The sequence below is a fragment of the Oncorhynchus gorbuscha genome, linkage group LG25 (genome assembly GCF_021184085.1).
Source record: "Oncorhynchus gorbuscha isolate QuinsamMale2020 ecotype Even-year linkage group LG25, OgorEven_v1.0, whole genome shotgun sequence".
NCBI lineage: Eukaryota > Metazoa > Chordata > Actinopteri > Salmoniformes > Salmonidae > Oncorhynchus > Oncorhynchus gorbuscha.
This window is the reverse complement of record NC_060197.1, coordinates 14605203-14623922: the sequence shown is the minus strand read 5'-3', so window position 1 is coordinate 14623922 and position 18720 is coordinate 14605203. Positions and strand designations below refer to the sequence as shown.

Sequence of the window (18720 nt, the reverse complement as noted above, 5' to 3'; positions counted from 1 at the left end):
CTCTTTCTATACTGTTAGAGACAGTTTGCGCTGTTCTGTGAAGGTAGTAGTACACAGCGTTGTACGAGATCTTCAGTTTCTTGGCAATTTCTCGCATGGAATAGCCTTCATTTCTCAGAAGAAAAATAGACTGACGAGTTTCAGAAGAAAGTTCTTTGTTTCTGGCCATTTTGAGCCTGTAATCGAACCCACAAATGCTGATGCTCCAGATACTCAACTAGTGTAAAGAAGGACAGTTTTATTGCTTCTTTAATCAGAACAACAGTTTTCAGCTGCGCTAACGTAATTGCAAAAGGGTTTTCTAATGATCAATTAGCCTTTTAAAATGATAAACTTGGATTAGCTAACACAATGTGCCATTGGAACACAGGAGTGATGGTTGCTATAATGGGCCTCTGTACGCCTATGTAGATATTCCATTAAAAAATCAGCCGTTTCCAGCTACAATAGTCATTTACAACATTAACAATGTCTACACTGTATTTCTGATCAATGTGATGTTATTTAAAATGGACAAAAAAAATGTGTTTTTCTTTCAAAAACAAGTACATTTCTAAGTGACCCCAAACTTTTGAACAGTAGTATACATAGCATACTTACTATACATATTGTGTATATACAAATTCCAAAAACATCTACAAAATGTGCATTTAACCAACTGCAGCATAACAGAACTGGCCTCAGATGCTCCCATGCTGAAAGGATAGGGAGGAGAGTGACTGTCAGACAGAGGACACACACACACACACACACTCACACCATCCCCTGCCATACTTGTCCCATCCCACTGCCAACGGCCAGCTAATCCTGTTAGGTGACTTTCACAGCCCTCAGATAAGCAGAGAGAGAGCCTTGTAATGCTGGGACAGCAAGCCAACTCCAACCTCGCTGCTACAGCTATAGCCTTACACGGGCCGTTAGCTAGCTAGCCTGTTAATTCAGCAAGCCAACCAGGAGATTGACAGATTCCTATGCATTAAGCATGGGAGTCACACACGCACTCACACCCACCCGCTCCAATCTCTAATTAACACTACATTTTTGAAACCTCATCCTCCAATTACCAGCCGCTCCAGTGCATACAGATCCCTGAGCCCCACGACACACACACAGCTGCAAGGCTGCTGATCAGGTTGCTTCAGGCCACTAGCAGGTCCCTAGTGGGACCATATCACTGCCTATCAGCGGATTCATTTAAATATAATGAATGTCTTCTCTCTCTCCCTCCCTCTCTCCCTCCCTCTCTCCCTCCCTCTCTCCCGCTCATCACATAGTCCCTCTGCAGTGCTCGGAGCATTTATTTGTTCCTCCCCCGGTATCGATGATTGCATTAGGAAAGCGATCCAGACATGAGCGTGGGCCAGAATGACCTGGCTGGTGTGTGTTTGAAGGCTAGGTAAATGAACCGTGCTATACAGAGTCTCCAGGGGAAGAGGAGACGGGATATCCCTCCACAATGGACTGTCTGAATCAGTCTGAGGGACTACCGTATAGCCACACAACATGGCCCACACACTCACACTCACAGAGTGAAGCACTGCGGGAGAGTGTCTCATAGAGGACCCAGACCAGAAGCGGATTTAGGGATAGGCGACATGGGCTGCCGTTCATGGCGGCATCTCGCCGGGGGGGCGGCACGGGGTGCCCGTGCAAATTATTTGGGAATGGTGACATATGCGCGATCGGTTTTCTATTGCTCATTTGCACGTCACGTCACTGATATCACGTCACCGTGTGGGACTGTGGGTCAATTGACCTTGTCGGAGTGGGCGCCCTGATTCTAGTTTGTGCGCTAGGAAGGCTACTGCCTGGGAAGGTCTCCCACTCAGAAGTACGAGATGGGGAGGGGGGGCGGGGTTAGGTTGACCTCAGGTCTCCCCACTGGAAGCCTGAGGTAGGGGGAGCGGGGGAATCTATCAAATAGCGCACCTCTAACTTTGTACAGTACTAATGCAATTAGTAAAATCAGTCACACTACAAAATGCTACCAAATAAACTCATAAATTCATTTATAATACTGTGAATATATAGTTTCACAGACATACTGTTGCATTTTTTTCTGGTTTGTGCCAAATGGTTAAGAACATAAAAGCAGTCTTCACACCACCAAGGTGAATTGGTTTAGTCTGGACTCTTGGTTGACAGTGTTGGGGGATCGGTAATGTATTGATGTTCGAGTGCCAAATCAACACATATTTGTTTCTATTTGTTACTTCTTTTTGATATTTATGAGTCTTACTTTTGTATATATTTTTATATTTGTATAGTTTTAAAGGTTAGTGTCACGCCCTGACGCCCTGGCTTTTTATGTCTCTATTTTGGTTTGGTCAGGGTGTGTTTTGGGTGGGCATTCTATGTTCCTTTTTCTATGTTTTTGTATTTCTTTGTTTTGGCCGTGTGTGGTTCTCAATCAGGGACAGCTGTCTTTCGTTGTCTCTGACTGGGAACCATGCTTAGGTAGCTTTTTCCCACAGGGTTTTTGTGGGTAGTTATTTTCTGTTTAGTGTTTGCACCTTACAGGACTGTTTCGGTTTAATTTAATTTAATTTATTCTCTTGTTATTTTGTATTAGTGTTCAGTTCAATAATAAAACATGAACGCTTACCACGCTGCGCTTTGGTCCGACTACTCTTCCTCTTCCGACGACGAAAACCGTTACAGTTAGGATTATTCATTTGTGTTGTTCCAATGTCTGTATAAAATTACCGTTAGTGCAGAATGGTGCTTTTTTTGTGTTGGCGGGGGGGGCTGATATGTGGGGGTGAGGGTTCCCAGGGAGCCATACAATCTAGAACCGCCACTGACCCAGACACATTGGAAAAAAAATTGTAACCAATCACACCAATCAACATCCAAGCTATCAGTGAATGTGTCCCCACTACACCATCTGTGACAGTTCTCATTAGACTGCTGTTGTTTTACTGGCTGCTCTAACAATAGATGATTGTGTAGACAGCAGCTAGTGCCCCATTTCCACTCATCCATCCATCCCTAGTCTTGTTAAAACTGACCAGAGCGTGGAAGAGGAGAGGGAACCCATTCGTTTCTATGACAGCAGAGAGAGAGGGGCTTGAGTGAATGTTGACAGAACTGCTCAGTAGAGAGAGAAAGAGAGAGAGCGGTGTCTGGATGGCTTGTCAGTGTCATCCACTCTTCAGAGTGGTTGTAGTCGTGTGTGTGTGTGTGTGTGTGTGTGTGTGTGTGTGTGTGTGTGTGTGTGTGTGTGTGTGTGTGTGTGTGTGTGTGTGTGTGTGTGTGTGTGTGTGTGTGTGTGTGTGTGTGTGTGTGTGTGTGTGTGTGTGTGTGTGCGCCTGCATCCATGCTAGGGTTATTAGATATAACACAGATGCCATGTCTGACTCTGAATGAGGGCTTCTGCTGAGCTGGTGGTGCTGGCATGGTTTCTCCTCGAGAAAGAGCAGGTCGGACCCCCATCTGGCTCCAGTCAAACCCCGAACCAACACAACAACCATAAGGACTAATTAACTGGCTGTCAGCCAGGTAGAGGGGGAAAAAAAGCCTTGGAAACAGCCATAAAAAAACAACAGAGCTCACGTCCCAAATGGCACCCTAATTCCCTTTATAGTGCACCACTTTTTGACCAGAGCCCAACGTCAAAAGTAGCGGGTGCCATTTGGGATGCGGCCAGATTCCCCTTCAAGACAACATAGGTGGCAGGAAGATGAACTCAGCGGACACTCAGAGCTTCCAGACAACGGAGGAACAATGGAGGAAGACAGCTAAAGACAGCTGAACAGTCCCCCCCCCCCCAGCCCACAGCCCCCAGCCAGAGAGAGAGAGAAAAAGAGAGAGGGGGAGAAAGTAATTAGTTAAGACGAGATAAGATAAAGTGCTGCTTGCATAGAGAGAAACGAATTCATATAACGTGACAGTCGGCTGGGATAAGTTGGATGCGTCGTGTTTCTTGTGTCTCTGGGCTAGAAGATGCACAATTCCATCAAGTCTATATCAAGGTAAGAATCACATAAATAATAGTCTTTCAAACGATTCTGACTATGTTTTGCGGGGGGTTACGTTTTATATTTATCAAGCAACTGAGCGACAGCTATGATATACGTAGTGCTAAGCACTCTTACTTCTTAATGCATTTCAAACGGCATGGCATTACAATTAAGGACCAATTACCGGGCACAGGTGCTTAGTGGCAAGCTTTTTAAAAGAAAGCGCGCGAGAGAGAGAGAGAGAGCGAGCAAGACAGCGAGAGAGAGCTGGTTGGAGCGAAAATTAAAGATAATACCGTTGAAGCTAATTATACACTCTGCGACAAAGTTGCTTGCTGGGAAAGTGAGAATTGCCTTCATTATCATGGACTTCAGAGCTATGAGTTCGAGAGCCAAGAGAGCACACTTAAATAGGCCCCTTTTTAAAGTGAGTCCCACTGGCACTCTGTGCAGGTAGGTATTTTATTCAGAACCTGCTCTTATTCCCCTGTGCACACTCTCGACGTTCAGGCAGACAAAGCACGCCATCAACACAGCCTTGTGCAGAGAAGGTGAAAATATGTGTTCTCTCATGTGATATTAGTCACAGCAACACTCACAAGGGGAAGAAGTGTCACAACTAACTATAGGATGAAAAGCTCCCGGGAGGATGAGACAACAGTGCAACATCCATTGACAGTTATCTGGACAACAGACTCTACAATGAATTCTGGGACATCAGTCTATCGATGCCTAATAATAACTGTGTATGAATAACGGTTGACTAGATACACTTGGCTTCACGTCTCTGTTGCACATGCTGAAACATTCATCCCATCACCATCAGCCTAGTTGCTATCATGTTAGCCACCAGGGTACAGACGTCAGACACTGTTGTACAGAAAGAGGACGCTTGAGCCTCTATTCTCACACTTCCCTTTCTTTTTCTGATGAATGGATTCATTTGCGAGTTGAAATGGAATTTCCTCCCTTTGACTCACGACACACTCAACTCTTCATAGGAAACAGTGACGTTATTTCACATAACATTCTCACCAACGGGCCAGTGTGTGTGTGTGTGTGTGTGTGTGTGTGTGTGTGTGTGTGTGTGTGTGTGTGTGTGTGTGTGTGTGTGTGTGTGTGTGTGTGTGTGTGTGTGTGTGTGTGTGTGTGTGTGTGTGTGTGTGTGTGTGTGTTGGGCGGGTTGGCGGGTTGGCGGGTTGGCGGGCAGGCACGCGCGCGCGTGGATCTATCCAAGTGCGTGTGTGTGGTGTTCCTTCACACGTAAGCACCCGTGTGCCTCCCTCATAACTACTACCACCAGCAACGGCCAACCGCAAACAAACCCTGTGACGTGGCTTTGAGACAGACTTGTGTTTACAGTCAGATGAAAGGAACACGGTCTTACCCACTTCAACCATGCCACCAGCTCACTGTGACGCAGCATTACAGTCCGATAGGATTGGCCACAAGTGTGGTAGCCTCAACGGAGGCCAAGGGAAAAAAAACACAACCGATAGACTGGTTGCTAGACGCCGGAACTGGTTCAAAATGGAATTCCATTGTTAGTTGCAAAGAGCCCCAACACAAGGTCAGAGGTCAGTCGAACCTGTTCCCTTCAAAACAACATAATGAGACCCTACTTACCCTACCCACTTAAATATATAACGCAATGCAATAAAACACAACACAAAATGTGTTCATCCCTTTGAATTTGATTTGGGGCAGCCGCCAGCAATTTACCCGTTGAGCGCACACTTCAAAGTCAACAACATATCGATAGTAGCACACCACTGAGAACGCATGCCAATACAGTGTTTCGTTCTAAGTTGTATACCCGTGTTAGTATCAGGACATACAGTCACAGCGGTAGCACCGTTTACCTGAGTGGCCTGTTCTCCCTGCCGTCGTAGATGTGGAAGAACACCTCCAGCTCCTCTCCCAGGTTGGAGCTCATCAGGCTCTTCATGTGGACGAAGAGGTGGTGCGTGCTGGCCGGCACCGGAGACTCCTTCTTACGGTGACGGTGCTCCATCTGTGGTGTGGGCAAACAGGATCAGAGATCATCTGGACGGCGCAAAAACACCAGTCTAGTCTAGTCTGGCGCGTTATGGTCAAGAGGGGTCGGAAATGTCATAACCCTGATGGTCATCAGCCTGCGGAAACACGGGTCTACTGGTTGTTTACTATCTGAACTAGGGATGTCAGGAAGAGAGTGGGCTAGCGCTCTGCGATGTGTGCACACAGGATTAGACATGTCAAAACCCTGATGGTCATCAGCCAGTTCAAACACGGGTCTTTTATTATAGCATCTAGACACAGCCTTATCGTTGGTTCTGAGTGCAGAGATTATCCCGTGAACACAATTGAATAACTTTCTCTTTTTCAATGAACTGATTTAATTCGGCTTTGACCTTCATAAAAAAAAAAAATGTAATGATCTAATTTGACTTGAATGAAATACTCCAAAGTGGACCTACAGTAGCTCTGTGAAAATAAATGGCAGCATTGGCTTTTCAAGCTGTTCTTTCTACTCTGGCGTTTGCCTTTCATCTCAGTTGAGGAAAGCGCTTTATAACTGGTTGAGTAGAGCAGGTAAAGAGAACGAGGTAATTTCAGATTTATGCTGCAGTTTCACCCTTTCGCTCCAAATCCCATTAAAGGGACAATCAGCAGTTGAAACATCCATTGATTCCCATTGATTCTTGAAGAATATAACTTACACATGCCTCAGGAGCTTAGTTTAACTGTCAAACCCCATCAGAACACTTATTTTACTCCAGTGTTTGTGAACATCCATAGATCATTTCTCCCGACCCATCCATCAACTTTTTTACCAAAACAGTGGTGGGGAAAATGCTTTTTTATTGTTTCAACTGCTGAATGGCCCTTTAAGTCAAGCTGTGGAAAAGCTGTGCATATTATTTTCCCAAAAACGTGTTACGTATTCCATTTAATTCCAGAGGCTGCACGTTCACAGCACGCTTCCTTAATAGTCGACCAAATCCAATTTGTTTCAGTTAATATGCTGCCCTCTTTGTAGAAAAAAACACACACAACACATGAGGAAATACACACACACACACACACACACACACACACACACACACACACACACACACACACACACACACACACACACACACACACACACACACACACACACACACACACACACACACACACACACACACACACACACACACACACGCCATTTACACCTTTATAGGAAGGATGTCACAACGCAGAGTGCTTCAAAGGAATTATATTTATTTCATTCGCTCACACACACACACACACACACACACACACACACACACACACACACACACACACACACACACACACACACACACACACACACACACACACACACACACACACACACACACACACACACACACACACACACACACACACACACACACACACACGCCATTTACACCTTTATAGGAAGGATGTCACAACGCAGAGTGCTTCAAAGGAATTATATTTATTTCATTTGCGCACACACACACACACACGCGATCAGCCATGTCAAACTGGGATAGAAGGAACAGTAGCACAATGTACCCACAGCATCAAGCCTTATGCGCTCTTAAGCACTGGATAATAACGTATCAAATCAACCAGATCTACAGTATATCTCTACATTATTATCTGACACAGCAGTGTAGTACTGTAAAGGCGTCCGCATGCTTCCCAGCCGAAACAGTTTGGAAGAGTTCGTGCATAGATTATCACGACATTTTGTGACGTTTTGGTTTGTTTTGGACTTTGGTATGTATTTTTTCGGTTCGGGCACACAAAATGTTTTCTTGAGGCAAGCTGAAGTCCGTTGCCAAAGTCTACGCCGCTTCGTCTGTGATTGGTCAACAGTAGGCATTCTTCAGTAAAGTCTTTGGTGTCATTCAACGAGGGCCGACTAGCTTTCATTAGCATTTTCTTATTTAGAAATACTGCACCAAACATCTTAGTTAGATGTAAAATTGCTCGACTAAGACCTCAGCAGAAAACGTCAAATTACTGACAGATTTCTTGAGTTACCTTCTGACTATTTTGAAGAACTGTCTACGGTATCTCAAAATGGACAAAGAGTACTCTTCACGCTTTTTTCTTGTTTTTCAAGCAAATGTCTGTTAAGGGAGTATGCCAGCACACTCGTTCGGTTCACCAGCCACCAGAAGCATGCTGACGCCTTAATACAGATTATTCACAGCTCGCTGCACAAATTTGCATAAACTGAGGACAGAAAAAGAATGAACTCTCATCTTCCTTAGTCATTGTCTCTGTGTTGGTGCCCAGTACAAGGACAAAAGAAGGACTGGTGGCAAACAGCTAGGACCCAGTCCAAGTCTTCCTTGCACCCATTCACTCACTCACTCACCCACCCACTCACCCACTCACCCACTCACCCACTCACCCACTCACTCACCCACTCACTCACTCACCCACCCACCCACTCACTCACTCACTCACCCACTCACTCACTCACTCACCCACCCACTCACCCACCCACCCACTCACTCACCCACCCACCCACCCACCCACTCACCCACCCACCCACTCACTCACTCACCCACTCACTCACTCACTCACCCACCCACTCACCCACTCACCCACCCACTCACCCACCCACCCACCCACTCACTCACTCACTCACTCACTCACTCACTCACTCACTCACTCACTCACTCACTCACTCACTCACTCACCCACCCATTCACTCACTCACCCACCCAGTCACTCACTCACCCACCCACCCACTCACTCACTCACCCACTCACTCCACCAGATGGTTGCTATTGTCCCTGCCGAAGCCTGCCCTGCATTCATCTTCACATTTCTTTCAGCGATAAGGACTAAGAGGTGGAGGAGAGGAAGATGCTGGGATGGAGGAGGAGGAGATGAGAGGTGAGGAGAGGGGGCACCAGCAGGCATCGAGACGTTATGTTTTCTGCGGCTCACGTAACAGGGTTAATCTCCCAGTTCGGTTTCATCTGGAATGAATAGGCTCATGTGACAACTGATAGAGTTTCATTAGCAACTTTCTTCTCTGTCTCAACTATACAGTACGTTAAGGCAATGTCTTGCGTGACGGTTTCTGCCTCACTTAATACGGGAGGGGAACTGGTGTAATGTGGTATTGTAACTCAACCGTTCAAACTGTTCAAATATTGCTCATAATATATATAACAATCAAACCATTGAGCAGATGCTTTTATCCAAAGTGACCTACAGTCATGCACACATGTTTTACATGTGGGTGGTTTTTGGTAATGGAACTCACGATCCAGCTGCTACAGAGGACCAGGTTCACCATGTAATATTTTCTAGCAAGTAGCGTGAAACAGAAACAAGTATTGTAACAGTCTAAAAGTCCCTGGGCTTTAGAGAGAGAGTTAAATACAGCCTACTGAGATTCTTAAGAGATCACATAATAATCAAGGCTACAGTACATAAGGATCCTTCCATTATGCCTTTATCACATGAAACGTGGGGCAAAGGACAATCTGAAAATAAAGTATCCTGGACCAGTATGGTTCGGGTTGGCACAATAGTGTGACACTGGTTACTCTCTCCATGTATGCTAGTGCTAATTGGAGACGGTATGTTGACCTAGGTAAACCTGAACTATCCCATCGCCACTGTTCAGTATGACAGTGTAGTGAGCCCTACTGTCCCTGCTCTGCTCTGGGCTCTCTGACCTACAAGCTCAGTGGTCCTAAACACACATCTGAATTACCGGTAGCGAGGTTGGCACAATATAGTGGAATGAATGGTGCTTTTAATCACCAAGATCGGGTCACAATAAAGTAATAATACATATGAATGTACCATTTAGCACACACTTTAAATCCAAAATGTCTTACAGTCATGCGGGCGGGCATACATTTTGCGTACGGGTGGTCCTTGGGAATCGAACCAAGCGCCATGCTCCACCAAGTATTCTTGAAGAAATCATCGAACCGAACACTCACGCTCTGACGCAAATCATTTGTGTTTTGTTGGACAAGTGCACCTTAGTTTCTTTCTCTACTACTCACTGTAAAAAGAGGAACGGCACTGTTGTTCATCTGAAGTGCCTTTTTCTGAGTGGTATGATCCAAAATTAAGCTTTGGTTCGTTCACCGTATTCTATTACGTTTGTGTCTGAAATCAAATGAATAATTGGACAGATCAATATCAGTTTTTGAGTTGGATGAAAGCTTCTAAATTGCTTTCAACACCTCAAGCGCTTTGCTTAGTGGTGGGAGAAATGTAGCAGCAGCCTATCAGAAGAGCTGGAGGTTTGGCCTATTGGGGGTGTGACTTTGTTTGCTCTTTTGGCCACCCATGAGCGTGAATGTCATTCCAGGTAATATGTTCTTCTTTTCTGATTATATGTTCACTGCCAGCAATCGTAAAGAATCATAAAGAAATTGGAGGATATTTGAAGGAAATCTGATCAAAGTATGAAAAATGACTGTTGCTTCTACATTGATGGTCCTTCTGCTCAATTGGTAGAGGATGGCGCTTGTAACGCCAGGGTGCTGGGTTCGATTCCCGGGACCACCCATACGTAGAATGTATGCACACATGACTGTAAGTCGCTTTGGATAAAAACGTCTGCTAAATGGCATATATAATTGATAAAATGTGATCATAAAGTTACTGGCCCCCTCCTGTTGATTCATTATTAAGGGGACAAGGTGAGCTTTTTTAATTTAACCTTTATTTAACTAGGCAAGTAAGTTAAGAACAAAATCGTATTTATAATGACTGCCTACCCTGGGCCAATTGTGAACTGCCCTATGGGACTCCCAATCACAGCCAGATGTGACGCAGCCTGGATTTGAACCAGGTACTGCAGTGTTGCCTCTTACACTGAGATGCAGTGTCTTATACCACTGCACCACTTGGGAGCCCATGATATATTCTCTTACCTAAGGCGTGTTTGCAGATGGGCATGTTTTATATAGATAGATAGCTACTCTACTGGTGCTCAAATGTTTACTGTAGGGTGTTAGGGTAAACTTTTCATTATATTTACTATCTACCTATGGCAAATATACTTATATGTTTCCCATTTGATCTGTGTCTGGTGTTAGCTAGATACTGGCTGGCTAGGTCTTCAGTCAGCATGGAGCAAAAGGTGGGGGGAAGGGTCGCTCAAAACTCTGACAGTTGTCAAGTCAACACACCCGTCAGTGCTGCTGAGAAACGCAGCACAAAGGGCATGCCAAATGGGAAAGGTAAATATATATATATATATATATATATATATATATATATATATATATATATATATATATATATATATATATATATATATATATATATATATATATATATATATATCGTTGATGCAATTTCAATGTCGCTTGAGTTGTTTTGTGCATCACCAATTTAGCTTGAGGGGATTTTTACTGCAACACTGCATCCTAGTTGCTTGGCATAGGCGTTTCAAAGAGCTGTCACTCAAGGTGAGCTCATGAATATAAGCTCCTCCTGGTAGTTAGCCATGAGAGGAAAAAGTACTTTTCAGAATGACTGTACAGGATTTTTGAAATAATATCTGCGTAAGTAATGGGATATTAAAGAGTTGGTCACCATCTGGTTACAATATTGTAACCAGTTAATGTGAAAGTCTTAGGTAAAGAAAGGGTTTGGAGTCTTTATTTCATGTTATGCAAAGAACTTAATATTTTGAAATGTACAGGAAATGTATTTAATTCCTTGTAACCTAATTGAAGAAATGTGAATAGGTAAAAATAAAAAAATTTACTTGGTACAAAATGGGTTATACATACATACATACATACATACATACATACATACATACATACATACATACATACATACATACATACATACATACATACACACACACACACACACACACACACGCACACACACACACACACACACACACACACACACACACACACACACACACACACACACACACACACACACACACACACACACACACACACACACACACACACACACATACATACATACATACATACATGCATGCATGCATGCATGCATGCATGCATGCATACATACATACATACATACATACATACATACATACATACATACATACATACATACATACATACATACATACATACATACATACATACATACATACATACATACATACATACATACATACATACATACATACATACATACATACATACATACATACATACATACATACATACATACATACTGTACATACACACACAAACTACCATTCAAAAGTTTGGGGTCAGTTAGAAATGTCCTTGTTTTTGAAAGAAAAACAAAAAAAAATGTCCATTAAAGTAACATCACATTGATCAGAAATACAGTGTAGACATTGTTAATGTTGTAAATTACTATTGTAGCTGGAAACTGATTATTTTTGTGGCGTACAAAGGCCCATTATCAGAAATCATAACTCCTGTGTTCCAATGATACGTTGTGTTAACTAATCCAAATGGATCATTAGAAAACCCTTTTGCAATGATGTTAGCACAGCTGAAAACTGTTATTCTGATTAAAGAAACAATAAAACTGGCCTTCTTTAGACCAGTTGAGTATCTGGAGCATCAGAATTTGTGGGTTCAATTACAGGCTCAAAATGGCTAGAAACAGAACTTTCTTCTGAAACTCATCAGTCTATTCTTGTTCTGAGAAATTCCATGCGAGAAATTGCCAAGAAACTGAAGATCTCGTACAACGCTGTGCACTACTCCCTTCACAGAACAGCGCAAACGGACTCTAACCAGAATAGAAAGAGGATTGGGAGGCCCCGGTGAACAACTGAGCAAGAGGATGAGTAAATTGGAGTGTCTAATTTGAGAAACAGATGCCTCAGAAGTCCTCAACTGGCAGCTTCACTAAATAGTACCCACAAAACACCAGTCTCAACATCAAGAGTGAAGAGGCGACTTATAGTTATTTATTAGGTTTAACAAAAGGATAAAAGTAAGTTGAATGTTGAAAGAAATCGGTTTCAACTTTACATATAGGTTTGTTAATAATAAAATATAACAGTTTACACTGGACACCTACAGCAACCAATGTCACAGGAAGGCCAAAAAGGACAACAAATCCCAGAGCCACTGCCTTTTCACCCCGCTATCATCCAGAAGGCAAGGTTAGTATAAGTGCATCAAATCAGAGGCCCGAGAGACTGAAAAACAGCTTCTATCTCAAGGCCATCAGACTGTTGAATAGCCATCACTAGCAGAGAGAGAGGCTGGCTGCTGCCTACATACAGACTTGAAATCATTGGCCACTTTAATAAATGGAACACTAATCACTTTAACAATGACACTTTAATAATGTTTACATATCTTGCATTACTCATCTCATATGTATATACTTCTATACCATCTATTGTATCTTAGTCTATGCCACTCTGACATTGCTCATCCATATATTTATATATTCTTAATTCCATTCCTTTACTTAGATGTGTGTGTATTAGGCATTTGTTGTGAAATTGTTATATATTACTTGTTAGCTATTGCTGCACTGTTGGAACTAGAAGCACAAGCCTTTCGCTACACCCGCAATAACATCTGCTAAACACGTGTATGTGACAAATACAATTTGATTTTCTTTGAACAAATTATGTTTGTTTGTGGTGGTCATGTAATTTTGTCTGACGGTTATTGTCACACAAAACACTGCCGTTCTCACGGTAATTGGCCGTTAATTAACATAAACACGATTAGCATCTCCAGGCATCCACACACACACACGCACACACACACACACACACACACACACACACACACACACACACACACACACACACACACACACACACACACACACACACACACACACACACACACACACACACACACACACACACACACACACACACACACACACACACACACACACACACACACAAGCTGCTGATGCGTGCGCCCTTTGGATCATCTACAGTAAAAACATATATAATAAATCAATTGAATATACACCATCACAATACATCCATTATTTATTTTAGGCAGGTCTAGAGAAACATTATGACATGAAGAAAATGAATTCAGAAGAATAGAATATGTTGGCCTACTGTATGTTATCTGACTATGCTTCGTGCCATAGGCTGTTGGCTTGTTCATTTAGCTGACAAGACAAGCGTATAAGTCCCATGCCAATTATTTTATATTATATGATTTTATAGTAAGAAGATTATAATTGAACTTAGCTGAGTAACATAGAAATGATACTTTTTCCCATTCCGGAGTTAGAGTGCACATACGAAGTAGCTATGTTGAGCGTAAAAGTGAATTTGAAACAGGTCCTATATGTTAGATTTAGAGGTGCTTGACAACTCCAATTCATCCCAAAGGTGTTCCCAACGAAACAGGTCAGGGTTGAGGTCAGGGCTCTATGCAGGCCAGTTAAGTTTTTACACACCAAGCTCATTTCTGTATGGGCTTTGCTTTGTGCACAGGGGCTTTGTCATGCTGAAACAGGAAAGGGCCTTCCCCAAACTGTTGCCACAAAGTTGGAAGTACAGAATCATCTAGAATGTCATTGTCGGCATTAAGATTTCCCTTCCCTGGAAAGGGAAAGGAAATGGAAAAGGGCCCCAGACCATAATTCCTCCTCCACCAAACTTTACATTTGGCAGGTAGCATTCTCCTGGCATCTGCCAAAACCAGATTAGTCCATCGGACTGCCAGAGAACGTGTTTCCACTGCTCCAGAGTCCAAGCTTTAAACCGCTCTAGCGTCGGCTTGGCGTTGCGCATGGTGATCTAAAGCTTGTGTGCATTTGCTCGGCCATGGTTATTGTGCTGACGCTGTTTCCAGAGGCAGGTTGGAACTCGGTAGTGAGTGTTGCAACCGAGGCCACGCGATTTTTATGCGCTACTTGCTTCAGCACTCGGCTGTACCGTTCTGTGAGCTTGTGTGGCCTACCAAATTGTGGCTAAGCCGTTGTTGCTCCTAGATGTCGACGGTGCAATGTTGAACGTCACTGAGCTCTACAGTAATATTTGTCCATGGAGATTGCATGGCTGTGTGCTCGATTTGGCTGAAATAGCCAAATCCACTCATTTGAATGGGTGTCCACATACTTTTGTATTTCATTAAACTGTTGACAGCTCCTCTCTCTGGGCGCTGAAGAAAGGAGACAGGGGAGGAGATGGAAACGCGGTGGTGAGATATTCTGTAGCTTAGGGTAATGCATTAGCCTATTCATTATGAAAATATAAAAAGCGCCCTATTACTAGGCTATTCAAACTCAAATACAAATTCATTATAATGTAGGGTATCTCTGAAATTATGTACCAAATATATCTTAAATCTGGGTTTTTTGGGGGGGAAGGGTTGGACTCATATATAGGTATAAGCTCTAATACGCATATGGATGTTTTGAATTAATCATCACCATAGAAAGCACTTTCCATTTCGTTGTGCTAGGCTTTGAAACAACATCCACAATGACCATATTTTACACTCAGTTTTAACCTGCTGTTGAACATCTTTCTTCAAATTGATCATCACAGTGAGGTGAGTTGTAAAAGCACAATACTGTTTTCATGTATTTTGATGTGATTCTTGCATTGATGTCAGAGTGGTTAGAGGGACAATAGAGTCTTGATAACCCGGCCATTAGCGACCTGACGATCATTATAGAGTTGGGTGCTACTAACACATGTCCAGAGTGCATAAGAGGTGATTACTGTGACACAACGGTCACATAGAATTTGACTGCAGTCCTGACGAATGACTGCCGGTGTCGCGGTAATGCAGTCACCGCAACAGCCATATCTGCAACTTAATAAAGCCACACAATGCGGAGGGACACAAATAACGATCTGCCTTTGTCACCAAACAAATGAAACGGGATCTCTGCTGCTGTTGTGATGATGATGGTGATGTTATTATTGTTTTGCGTCCATGACGACAACAGTAATTGTTTAGTTCTTCCCCCTTTGTATCTTCCGTCTCAGTTACTAAGGAATTACTGTAATGTTCCACATCCTACACGCTGTAATGGAGATGCATTAGGCTTTTATTTCTCTCATCCCTCACTCCCCTCTTTCTCATCCCCATGTACCTTCTTTGTTTATCAAAAAAAGGATTAAGTGCCTCAATTACATTGTGTGGGAAAAGAAAAGCCATTCTCACATCCGGATGGGAGCATCAGGCAGAGGGGGTGTGGTTGCTATGGTTACGGGGTGGGAGACAGAAATGGGGAGGGGCTGTGGAGGAAAGCGCTGCCTGGGGAGGAAGAGTGAGGAAGGGAAAGGGGAAGGGAGACTTATGTGCCTTTATTCAGCCTTAAAGAGTAAAATACACACCTGAATCACAGAAAAGAATACTGTCACACACTCAGCAGTCACAAGGGCTATGTGGCTAATGCTAGAGAAAGGTATAGTAGGGCAGAGGATTGATGAGGATAGTGATGGGTTCTGACTTCTAAACTTGAAAATATGAGGTATCCTCATTCATGTCACCGAGGAAGGGGAATGTGTAACGTTTTTACATTCTGTCAGAATATGTCATTGTTAGACCTCAGGGATCCTACGGGAAGGAGAATGGCCGCAGTCAGGTACAAGTCAACATGACAGCCATGAGAAGTGAGGAATTTGGGCAGAGGTCAGGTCAGACGAAGTGAGGAAAAACAGATATCACCAAAGTTTTCTCGAGCAACAGAGGTGTATTGGATGTGTAGATGTGTAAGGAGACTCAGCAGAGGTGTATTGGATGTGTAGATGTGTAAGGAGACTCAGCAGAGGTGTATTGGACGTGTAGATGTGTAAGGAGACTCAGCAGAGGTGTATTGGACGTGTAGATGTGTAAGGAGACTCAGCAGAGGTGTATTGGACGTGTAGATGTGTAAGGAGACTCAGCAGAGGTGTATTGGATGTGTAGATGTGTAAGGAGACTCAGCAGAGGTGTATTGGATGTGTAAGGAGACTCAGCAGAGGTGTATTGGATGTGTAGATGTGTAAGGAGACACAGCAGAGGTGTATTGGATGTGTAAGGAGACTCAGCAGAGGTGTATTGGATGTGTAGATGTGTAAGGAGACTCAGCAGAGGTGTATTGGACGTGTAGATGTGTAAGGAGACACAGCAGAGGTGTATAGGATGTGTAGATGTGTAAGGAGACTCAGCAGAGGAGGAAAGGTTAAATACTTGTGCTGGCGGAAACATGTCTGTCAGTTCAGCTGTCTGGGCCTTTGGGTGAATAAACTTTGGTTTGAGCTTTACTAATCGTCCGTGAGTTTTTACTCGGTTCATTTAGAACCTAACAATGGGAAATACAGAGTAACAAGAGAACAGTGTTCAGACAATTGTTCCAGGTTTTGGGCATATAACTCACCAGTTTGAAGAGTTCTGTGACGCTGATCTCATCTGGGTCCACCATGCTGAACTCCCTGCGGGGTACCAGGTCCAAACTCAGTTGTCTGGAACACACACACACACACACACACCACAGGACAGTGCATCAAACCATTCAGAAAGGACACACTTGACAGAACTGCAAGTCTGCTATGTCTCACAAGGACATAGAGGCGTAGATGGGTACCCACACACACGCTCTCCAATCTCCCAGGGATAGATTAGATAAGTCTTTCAAAGCATGGGATGGTATAAGACAAGGAGAGGCAGGAGGAGCCATCTGTCGTCTGTCCACACCAAACAGCAAGGGACTGACGGGTGTCGTTTTATCCCTTATGCCCGGGAGATAGAGGCACGGTGGGAAGTGTTTGTGTGTGTCTGTTTGATACAAAACGAAAAGTGTGTGTGTCTGTTTGAACGTGTGGTGTGTCTGTTTGAAGGGGAACGGAAACCGATTGAGCACAGCATATGCCTGGGGAGGGAGTGTGACATTCAAAGACAGAGGGACTGGAGGACTGGGGAGGCAGGAATGTTTCTCTCTCTCCACTACTCACTCGTTTCCCCAGTCCAACCTGGCAGTGATGTGCTGTTTGACGTCTTTCATGCGGTCGTTGGTGAGGTGACCAACCAGAACCTGTCTCCTCAGGTCCAGGATCTCATTCATCACGTGCCACAACCGATGGAACAGATCCCCCTCATTCTTCTACAGAGAGAGAGCAAGAGAGAGAGAGAGAGAGAGAGAGAGAGAGAGAGAGAGAGAGAGAGAGAGAGAGAGAGAGAGAGAGAGAGAGAGAGAGAGAGAGAGAGAGAGAGAGAGAGAGAGAGAGAGAGAGAGAGAGAGAGAGAGAGAGAGAGAGAGAGAGATTTCAGAGTAAAAAAAATTGGGTCCAGAAAGTCAGCCTTCGATAAAATAAAATCACAAATAAATGCTTTCTGTCTAACATGCACATATAGTTATTAGGGACACAAACACAAGCAAGATTAGTAATTAATAAGCAGAAAAAAAGCTTCCACTGTTTGCTGCAGGGGAAACACATTGCCCAGTAGTTGAAAGGTATTCCCAGGTCTATTCTCCTCTCTGCAGGTGTGTGGTACACACAGGGACATGCACATACATGCGTGTGTGCGTGTTTGCATGCACGTGTTTATGTGTAAATTCATGCAAGTCTGTGCGAATTCCTGCATGCATTCCTACATGTGTGTGTTGAACAGTCTTTACCACGTAGAGCCGTTTCCACATGGCCCCCCAATCTCTCAGGGTGGTTGTCATCTCAGTGATAACAGAGTCCTCTGTCGGGATGACAGTCTCAAACTGCCTGTGGGTCAGAGAGAGAGAGAGAGAAAGGGACATCAAATTACAACAGTATACCCCCCCCCCACACCCACACGCACACACATACACACACACAGATAATAATGCA

At 43.7% G+C, this 18720-nt stretch overlaps 1 protein-coding gene across 1 annotated transcript in view; it reads right to left on the bottom strand.

Moving 5' to 3' along the window:
* Window positions 1-18720, bottom strand: part of LOC124013791 (dedicator of cytokinesis protein 4-like) — a 150657-nt gene that overhangs the window by 86367 nt on the left and 45570 nt on the right. Inside the window, 4 exon segments of the mRNA XM_046328315.1 lie at window positions 5825-5976; window positions 17280-17364; window positions 17854-18002; window positions 18519-18615. Coding sequence (XP_046184271.1) covers window positions 5825-5976; window positions 17280-17364; window positions 17854-18002; window positions 18519-18615 — 483 coding nt within the window.